Source organism: Labeo rohita, chromosome 1 (assembly GCF_022985175.1).
Source record: "Labeo rohita strain BAU-BD-2019 chromosome 1, IGBB_LRoh.1.0, whole genome shotgun sequence".
Taxonomy (NCBI): domain Eukaryota; kingdom Metazoa; phylum Chordata; class Actinopteri; order Cypriniformes; family Cyprinidae; genus Labeo; species Labeo rohita.
In genome coordinates, this window is record NC_066869.1 from 30473470 (window position 1) to 30483804 (window position 10335).

The window sequence follows — 10335 nt, forward strand, 5'->3', positions numbered from 1 at the left end:
CTACCCGTTCTATCTTCCTCCTATTTTTTTTTTTCATTTGTTGCTTAATCATACCCTTGTAATATTTAACATTTATGCCTGTATCTCTTTGCTTTGCGAAGTGCTTCTCTGAGTTCCATTTGCTAACTTCTTTCCATTTTCCTCTTCATGAGTAGGTACCCATCATTTATATCCTATATACAGTATAATCTTTGTAATATTTCAATCAAGATGTATGCTCTTCTGTCAGTATGTTCCCAGCGTTAACCCTATATTCCTATTAGCCTACACTCTCAGAAAGAAAAAAAAAAGTATAAAAGCTGTCACCAGGGCTGGTACCTTTTTTAAGGTATAAATATGCACACTTATGCACACTTTCGGGTAAATAAGGTACAAATGTGTACCTTTTAAAAGAGTACCGCTCCCAAGACAGCTTTTGTACCATTTATTCTGAGAGTGTACCCTAACTGTGGATACATAGGACTCTTTGTCATGTGTTCAGGTGACCTATATTTTGAGTTTTTTCACAATGATTATCATCTACATGTTGAGAGATTTGTACTGTCATTCCCTATGGTACTCATGTCTGTCCTCCTTTTCTTCAGATCATGATTATTTTTAGCTTTTAAATGACTGGGTCACTAAAAGAGGCCTAAATTCATCAGGGGAATACTCATTGGAATGTCTATCAAATATCTTATCCTATCATGTCTTTGCCTATTGTTGGGAAGAGGTGAGGTGGTAGAGTGAGAAAGAGAGCTACACATTGAGTCTCACTGTCCTGCAGGATCTTACCTGGACTCTTTCCATCAAACTCTTCTTTTCATTCACCTGTTTAATCATTGCTATTATGCTGCCCATCTGGCTTGTCTTGGTTTCCTGCATGGATTTTCTCCTGTTCTCTTCTGCAGAGGAGGGTCTGGAATTTCCCAGTTTCGATGGCAAGGACAGAGTTCTTAATGTCAATGAGAGGAACTATAAGAAGGCATTAAAGAAGTATGACATGATGTGTTTGCTGTATCATGAACCCCTGCGTTCAGATAAGGAACTCCAGCAGCAGTTTCACATGAGAGAGATGGTTCTGGAGGTAAGAAAGCATTGAGCGAAAGAGGAGACTGAGGAATTTAGTGGATGATTTAGGTTAGTTTGTGTTGTAAAATATTTTTACCTTTTAAAAAATATATTGCAAAACCTAATTAGAATGGTTAAGATCTGTACACTCATATGTTTACAAGGTATATAAAAATATGTATCAGTTTTTACTTCATGGTTATGTAAGGTACATTTAAATGTAAATAATAAAATTTTTATTTAAAACTGTATAAAAGTTTTTTAGCATTTTATAGTATGATACAAACATTATATTTATACCAACATGGCACATGCATTTATAGTACATTTTTAAATATTTTTATCTTCCTCATTTTATTGTATTTATTTATTTATTTATTTGGACATTAACCGTTTGTCATTGACCCAGTTTCAGTTTTTTTTACCTAAGTGATCTCTGGAACCTGTATAAGCACCCCCTGGTTTCAAATGCTTGAAAACACTAGATCTGAGGAAGGCTCTTTGGGATAAGCAGCTGAGTGAAGTGCTATAATCCAAATATCAAAAATTGTGTTAGATGTTAGCTCCATAAAAGAGTTACAACTGACTGGATCAGGGTGTCAGATTGTACATCTGCTTTCTGTGTCTAGACAGTACCTGATGTGCAATTTAGTGTGAAGACTGACCTGATTTTGAGGCTGACAAAGGCTCCACAAACACCAAACACAATTCTGGGTCTGCTTATGATAACAAAGTTGATCAGTATAGGATTTGACTAAGCAGATATCAGCCATACATGTAGCGGCCTAAAAGCCAACCAAAGCCGCAGGAGCTGAGTGCGAGAATAACTTGACATGTGTCAGTCATCCATTACATTTGCATCTTGAAGTTTATTTGATTGACCAAAAACTTAACATTGAAGGATTTCTTGAAGCATTTGAAGATTATTTTTATCAAGGCAAAATTTTATTAATTTACGGTCAACAAACCAATGTGTGCTCCCCGGCTCCTTCCTACCAGCCAACCTCTCCCCACAAAAGGTGCTTTAATTCTTACACAATTAATGACACTCTCAATTTTTTCCACGATCACAAGACATTACACATGAATGTTTACATGGCTTCTATAATACATTATACAAAATTCCTTAGATATACTGTGGTGGTGTTGCTCCAGACTAAATTGCTATTATAGACAGCAGCATTTCTCACACTATGAATGTACTTATGCGTCTCTTCCATGCATCACCAGCTTGCTGCTCAAGTTCTCGAAGACAAGGATATTGGTTTTGGATTGGTAGACTCACATAAAGATGCTAAGGTTGCCAAAAAGCTTGGTAAGCGGCATTGAGAATTGCTATTTAGATAATGAAGTTTTCTTACATTGCTGTTTCAATAACAAACACCTAATATGTTACGGTATTGTTGAGGTTTGACACACAACATCCTCACTGAATCATGTGATCTTTGTCCATTAGGTCTGGAGGAGGAAGGAAGCATCTATGTGTTTAAGGACGAAAGAGTGATTGAGTTTGATGGAGAGCTCTCTGCAGATACACTGGTTGAATTCCTGTTGGATGTGAGTAAAATTTGCTGGGCTGGATAAGTGTCGGGAAGTTGATTAAGCAATATTAAATTATTCATTTATATTATATATTTTTACTAGGGCTGGCAAACGATTAATTGTGATTAATCGCATACAAAATAGAAGCTTGCGTTTGCCTAATATATGTGTGTGTACTGTGTGTAATTATTATGTATATATAAATACAAGCACATTCATGTATATATTTAAGAAATATTTACAAATATATGTATTTATTATATTTTTATGGAATTTATATTATATATAAATAAAAATATTTTGTACATAACATATTTCTCTTAAATATATACATTAATTTGTGCGTATTTATATATAAATAATAATTACACAAAGTACACACACATATATTAGGCAAACTCAAACTTTTTATTTTGTATGCAATTAATTATTTGACAGCCCTAATTTTTACATATAAATAATATTTTTGACTTAATTTTGTAGTTAATTTTCAGTGATGTGTGTGCTTCACATCATTCTTCAGCTGTTGGAGGACCCAGTGGAGTTGATTAGTAACCCCATGGAACAACGTGCCTTTGAGCGAATGGATGAAGACATACGCCTTATTGGCTACTTTAAGGGTGAAGACTCTGAACGTGAGTGGCCTTTTTGCTTCCCAATAAATGCTGCATGTAAAATTATGATTTTGCAGCTATATGTTCTAATCAGTAGCGTGTTTAGGCACCACGCAAACCAGTGGGGCCCCATGGTCCATGGTGGCCTCCCGGAATGCTACTTCTATTGAGGGGGACCTCGATAAAAATCTAACAAAGAAAAAGGAAAGTGGGAAAAACCAACTCAACGTCCAAATCAAACTCAGACTAAAATGTAGTTTACTGTGATGTTACCCCCCTTCTAAAAGGCGTGTCCATGTGCCTTATCATAAATCCAACAGAGGAGGGAAGGAGGGAGTTTGGGAAGGGAGAAGGGACACCACGGTCAAGGGAGGATCCAAGGAGGAGAAGAAGTCAGGTGGAGACAATGGTGGTAGAGACCAAGGCATAACTACTGAGCCGAAGACCCAGGGTGTCTCCGAGGTAGAGACAGGGGCTCAGCAGGCCACGTCAGAGCTGGAGGGAGTGAGTACTGAGGTGGAGACGGAGGGAAGGAGGAGCCTGGCAGAACAAGAAGGATGGAGGGACAAGGCACAGCCAGAGGACTGGTAGACCGTGGTGGAGGCAAGTCAGCGACTAACCAAGCCAGAGCCAGAGGAACGAGGGAGCCCAGTGAAGTCCGAGGACTGACAGAACTCAATGGAGCTGAGGGAGCATGGAGCCAAGGGAGAGCCAAAGGGTCAGAGGGCCTAGGTGGAGTGAGGCTAGGAGGCCTGAGGTATAGCATGTGGGACTGAAGGGATACAGTGGAAGTAGGGCTGGATTTATCAGAGGAAGAGAGAGAGAGAGGCTGAGTGGGAGCAATGTCACTGAAGGGGAATTCGTACTGGTTAATGAAGTACTGGTTAACAGAGTACTTTGTACTGATTCACGCACCTGGTCAGACTGGTAGGCTGGCTTTGTCCCCCAGGATGGATGTGTCTGCAGGCTCTGGCTCCTTAGAGGGCATAAGCTATGGTACATGGTTTGTGGTGAACATCAGCTGTGGCTCTGGGTCTGTTTTGTAAATGGAAGATGGAAAGATGGAACACAAATAGACAGAGAACAAGCTAAATATATACTACAAACCACTGAAAGCAATGAAAAACAGGTGTGGTGAATTAATCAAACAATTATGGTAACAAAAGCAAACAAAGGAAAACTGGAAACAGTGAAACTCAAAGTCCAAGTTGAACTCAGACCAAAACATGATTTACCGTGAAACCTGGTAAGAATCATCAAAAAGTAGAAGAAATGTAATGCAACCATCCATAAGTTGTTCACATGATGAGAGTACAGCAAGCTTTACTATCATTCAGCAGACTTGAGTGTTTTTAGGAAATTTGTAACAAATAATGATAAATTATGTGTTATGATTATGAGTTCCCTGTTGATTATCTGTGCTTTGATAGTGTGTGCGTGGCATGAATTATGGCCACAGCTCTGTTAGGTATTTTCACAGTATCTACATGTCATTTTAACCTTCTGGTGTTTTTCTGTCATTTTGATTTTGTTTTGTATTGTTTTTGTTTTTTTTCCCCTCCAACTTCATTGGAATGGTACGAAACTTGAATAAAAAAAAATCACGGACTTGACTTGAAATAGTTAAATGGTCCTAAAAAAAAATAGTCACACTTGTATTGCTCATGGTCAAAAATGACCACATTGGAAATTAATGGTAAGTTCATCTAGTGGAAATGTTTGGTACAGTGCCCAAAAAAATTTACTGAAAGCATTTTTTTTTTTAGATATCAACCTCAAATTTGAAACAAATTAGATTTAGATTAAGCTTAGAGTAAAAAAATGTTTAATAAAACATATTTCATATATTTTTTTTTTCAACAATTCAACTTAATTCAACTTAAATTCACTAAGTGTCTTCCAACTGTCTTCTTTAAAAAGAGACCGAATTACATTCTGTGCTCCAAAGCATTCAAGATTCACTACAGTTTAAGTTGGAAATTTCATTTTTATGTCTATGCTCAAAAAGTGGTTAACAGGTAATAAATGGATCACTATTCCATAAAAATATTTAGTACCCTTTTTTAGTAAAAACATTATCAGTCTAAAATATAGTACATTCATTTCACTTGGGGGGGAAAATGTCACGCACAGCAACATCACAGGGTTAACCAGGCACTACGATAACCACACAGACTATTAAATGCTGTCTAATTGGTCTAAGATTTCAACACAGTTATAGAGCCATTCCCCAAAAAAAGGCACAGCAGAGAAATGGCAAGAGGGTTTATTTTCATTACATGACTGCTATAAAGCTTTTATTAAAAATCCCATTTCAGCTGGGAAGACTTTGCTGTAACCTCTGGTTATTTTGTAAGAACAGAAGCTGTGTGGTGCTTCAGCACTCCAGTGTTTACCATGTTTTTACAGTTTTTTTAAATGTGTGTTTGTATTCTGCTAACTTTCTTTTTATTTCTCAGATTATAAGGCCTTCCAGGTGACTGCAGAGAAGTTCCAACCTTACGTGAAGTTTTTTGCCACTTTTGAAAAAGGGGTGCGTAAAGTCCATTCCTTTAAGAGAACAAGAATGAAACCATGAGATGTGTTATTGTGGTATACAAGAATGTGTATTTATAACCACAAGAGTGAGAGGACAATAAATTGTAAATGTTTCATGCTGCAGGTGGCTAAACAACTGACTCTAAAAATGAATGAAATCGATTTCTATGAGCCCTTCATGGATGAGCCTGTCACCATTCCTGGGAAACCCAACTCACAGGAGGAAATAGTGGATTTTGTCAATCAACACAGAAGGTGATATCAGTGGAATCCTCAGAACTTTGCCATTGCCAAAGATCATCTAAAAATGAATTTAATTCTAAAAACAAAGTGTTTGATCTTCACTCAGGCCCACTCTGAGAAAGCTTCGTGCTGAGGACATGTTTGAAACTTGGGTGAGCAAGACTGGATTGTGGGAGCATCTGTAGGCCAACTGAATGTTAACTGTCAATTAAATGGCTGCTAATTCTTTGCTTGAAGTGATCTGTCTCTGCTCAATCAACAGGAGGATGACATGGACGGAATCCACATTGTTGCCTTTGCTGAGGAGGAGGATCCAGGTTTTCAGTTCCTTACAAGAGAGAACAACAAGCTGACAATTACTTACTTACTTACTGCCATCACCAAGACTAGATTTAGTAGCACAGAATGATTTTCCTAATAGCATTTAACATTTAATTTGTGCTTATTTCTTTTTCATTTCATAGACGGTTATGAATTCCTGGAAATTCTAAAGGAGGTTGCAAGGGACAATACTAAAAACCCAGATCTCAGCATTGTCTGGATTGATCCTGATGAATTTCCTCTGGTGAGACAATATTGCTACACGTTTCTCTGCTTGATAAAAAAAAAAAAAAACATTATGACAATGGTGTAATGGTTAATTTGTCTCCAGTTAACTGCATACTGGGAGAAAACATTCAAGGTGGACCTTTTCAGACCCCAGATTGGTGTGGTGAATGTGACTGATGTAAGTTGGTTATGATGTTATTTTATTCTTTCTATCCTCACCTTCATCACTTTGTTAAAACACTTTCATTTAAAAGCATCTCTATCCTACATTGAAATGTATGACACATCATACCCTTTTGAGAGAAAGCTTCACATAACATATTAATGACCTATAACATAATAAACCATTTTAACACACATTTTACAGGCCTAACGACTGCTGAAATATTATTTTCACAGATTTGAGAAGCATATGCTCTCTTTATGCTTATTTAATAGCTAAATAATTCATTCATTTATTTATTCGTTGATTTATTCAAGATTTTTTGTGGCCAGCTGCTTAGACTAGGCTTAATTTAGTCAACTATTTTGTTTTAACAAAGTGGCTATGTTTATGCAAGTGGACTCTGGTTGCTGTTTGTAACTTGAATGTGCAAGTCATTCCTCATTCGCTTCCAGTTATTTGCTGTAAAAACAGTCCATTGTGCTGCTTAATATTGCAAACTGGTATTTCTTATGCTATTTTAAAGTATTTAAAAGTTTTAGTTTACTGCACTTTGTTACTGTTCTAGTTATTTTCTTAATGAATCAAAAGTCTCACATGTTCACAGAAAACAGCTTACTTCTGCTGTGCAAATTAAGATATAAAGCCTAAGTATTCTAAATTCTTCCATCATCTTTTACGTGATTGTGTGTGTGTGTTAACTAGGCTGACAGTGTGTGGTTGAACATGCCTAATGATGAAGCTTTACCATCAGCTGAGGAGCTGGAGGACTGGATAGAGGATGTTCTCTCTGGAAAGGTCAACACTGAGGATGATGATGATGATGATGATGATGATGATGACGATGACGACGATGATGATAGTAGCGATGAAGACCATTATGGTGATGACGATGATGATGATGATTAAGTGGTATATAGAAAAACTATAACCACAGAGTTCTGTAAAAATCTTTCCACAGATTGTATTGATTCTTTTCATTTTACTGATGGTTATTAATTGCAGAGTTTACTTGATTTATTATAGAACTGTCTGCATTGCCAGCAAGAGACAATTGATAATGCAAAATGCAAAAACATATAATGACATATTATAATTCTGGTGCTGCTTATTCATCTGGAACTGTATATGACTGGAACTGTAAGATGGCTGCAAAAAATAAGGTGTTCTGTAGTATTACTTGTGAATTTTTTGGCACACTTGAGATGTATCAACATGTTCAATAAAGGACACAACATATTATTCTGTTATATAGTCTGTTTTGGTATATACCTGTATGCTTAATCATATTTCAGGGGCAAATTTGTACCTAGAAATGAGCTAAATATGAATAAACTTCCTTTTGTCGGCATCCAGCAATACCCTTATTTGTAAAAGCAATATATAAAAATATATGAAGATTTCTATTTGGATTAGTTATAGTATTTCTGCCATGACAGCTCTCGGAGTGATTGGCATGGTAATGTACATGACAATGTTAATGTATTTGGTCTTGGCGGAATAGATCTGCTACGCTGCTGCTGTGGCAGATCAAGTACCGAGACTTGCTGCTGCCAATACATCCACAACATGCTACTGTGAGCATGTAAGAATACCGCTGATGCACATATAACACTCATGAAATAACCCCCACTAGGCATACATGAAACATCCCATAGCAGATCTATACAGGTGGAGCTGGGAAAGGTGGAGGATTTCTGAAGGACGTGGCAAACTGCTACAAACAAGCACCAGTCATATATTTAAATGTTGAGCATTTAGCAGTAGCTTACTGGCTACCGATACGGGAGAGAACCAATCAGCTGTGCCATGTGATGATGTCATCAGATTAAGTTAGACCTATCAAACTGTGCCATCTAGAGTTGCATGCCAGAACTTTGTATTTATAACTAGTTGTGTATAAAAATATCAGAAGTCTACACTGTCAGAAAAAAAGGTACAGTTCTGTCGCTGGGGCGGTACCCTAAGGTACAAAGTGAAAAGGTACAAATATGTACTTGTGTATACTTTCAAAGTACTAAAATGTACCTTTAAGGTACTTATATGTACTGTTTAGGGGTAGGTTAGGTACAAAGATGTACCTTTTCACTTTTGTACCTTAGGGTACCGCCCCAGCGACATAACTGTACCTTTTTTTTGAGAGTGTATGGAACAGCTCTATTTAGATAGCTATGTAAATGTGTTTGTGGGTTTCTTATGAACGTGAGAGCAGGGTCTCATAATGATTATAGAACTTAGAATTTTTTTGACATCTGTGGAGGAACATCTACAGACGAAGCCGCAAAGTAATTTAATTCTGCAGAAACTACATCTATGCACCATCAGATTAGGGGATTAAACTGGAATGCAAAACACTTACACTCACCCTCAATATGTATGCTCTTTCCAATGAGATTTATGACATGATCCAGATGAATCACACCCATATGACTCGCCCATATGAAGCAGACCAACCACATGACTGATGCAACCTTTGAGGGCAGCCAATCTCTAGCAAAACTGAGGTGAAAATCCAGTGTGGCAAGTTTGAAATAGCAGCTTTACCTCTGTAATGAATCATAGAAAGGCTTCTTGAGTGATTTACTACCACGGCATGTGTTTGCACACAGAGTACAGTGTCTCACATGATTAGAAGTAAACTCTAAACTTGGAGCGTGACATTGCTGATTGGCTTACACTTTAATTATTTGCAATCAGAAGGAATGAATATTTATAATCTGGCCCACATGAGTAATAAGCTCATGAACTAGTTCAGAACAAAAGATCAAAGTACAGTTGTTATCATGTAATCAAAACATGCCTATAGTTCAACAACCTCAACAAGTACAGTATACATACTTGGCAGTAAGAAAAGTTACAAATGAATTTCAGTGTTATTCAAAATGTCTGTTTTATTCAAATGTTTAATGTGAGCTTTGAAGCATATTTGTTATAACAAAATCAGGCATATAAACAGTGGCCTTCGGCAAGTGAGATGTGAGCTGTAAATTGTGAATGACTTAATAACACACATACATACACACACTGTGTAAAAGAGGCACAGTCACATTATGAGTGGTTTATATAAAGTTACCCAGTCCACATCATAGTCTTAAAAAACGTATAAAAGTTTTAGCAAAAAATAGCATTCGATAACATTGGAATATAGAATGAGGGACAAGTGAAGAATAATAATAATCCATGATAAAAAGCCATAATAAAAAGTGTAACTTAAAATGCCAGACTACATGAAGAAAAGAAAAAAAAACAGGTAAATGGCAATGTTAACACATCAATTTTTCCCCTGAAGAGGGTGCTGTGATGGGTCAATTCTTCCAATGACAGAAAAACGTAAAGTGATGAAAAATAACATTGTCATCAAACTTGCATGAACAGACTTTCTTCTGTGTAACACAAAGAAGATATTTTGAGAAATGTCTCATTGTTTGTATTACGCATATAATGGAAGTCAACGACAACCAAAACTGTTTGGTTTCAAACACTGCTTCAAAAGACCTGTGTGTGTGTGTGTGTGTTCCTCAGAAGAAATAAAGTCAAACAAGATTGAAATTTTAGTTTTTGGGTAAGTTATCCCTTGATATAGATTTCAAGCAGTCTTATGTTTCTAAATAAAATAAAATTAAATTGTATTTGTTA

At 36.7% G+C, this 10335-nt stretch overlaps 1 protein-coding gene across 1 annotated transcript; it reads left to right on the forward strand.

Annotated features, from left to right (window-relative positions):
- The first annotated feature begins 717 nt into the window (after window positions 1-717).
- On the forward strand, window positions 718-8050 carry LOC127172477 (calsequestrin-2-like). Its single transcript, XM_051121760.1, has 11 exons — window positions 718-1066; window positions 2281-2365; window positions 2507-2607; window positions 3116-3227; window positions 5666-5739; window positions 5869-5999; window positions 6094-6139; window positions 6250-6304; window positions 6452-6552; window positions 6640-6714; window positions 7405-8050. The coding sequence occupies exons 1-11, from the start codon at window positions 830-832 to the stop codon at window positions 7606-7608; spliced, it is 1221 nt and encodes a 406-aa protein (XP_050977717.1). The 5' UTR covers window positions 718-829; the 3' UTR covers window positions 7609-8050.
- The last annotated feature ends 2285 nt before the right edge of the window (window positions 8051-10335 follow it).

Excerpts from the sequence above, each read along its gene's own strand:
- LOC127172477 (XM_051121760.1), top strand. The coding sequence starts at position 830 with ATGCTGCCCATCTGGCTTGTCTTGGTTTCCTGCATGGATTTTCTCCTG. Across the intron at positions 6,000-6,093 it reads TTTGTCAATCAACACAGAAG|GCCCACTCTGAGAAAGCTTC; the intron begins GTGATATCAGTG and ends ATCTTCACTCAG. Across the intron at positions 6,715-7,404 it reads GTGTGGTGAATGTGACTGAT|GCTGACAGTGTGTGGTTGAA; the intron begins GTAAGTTGGTTA and ends TGTGTTAACTAG.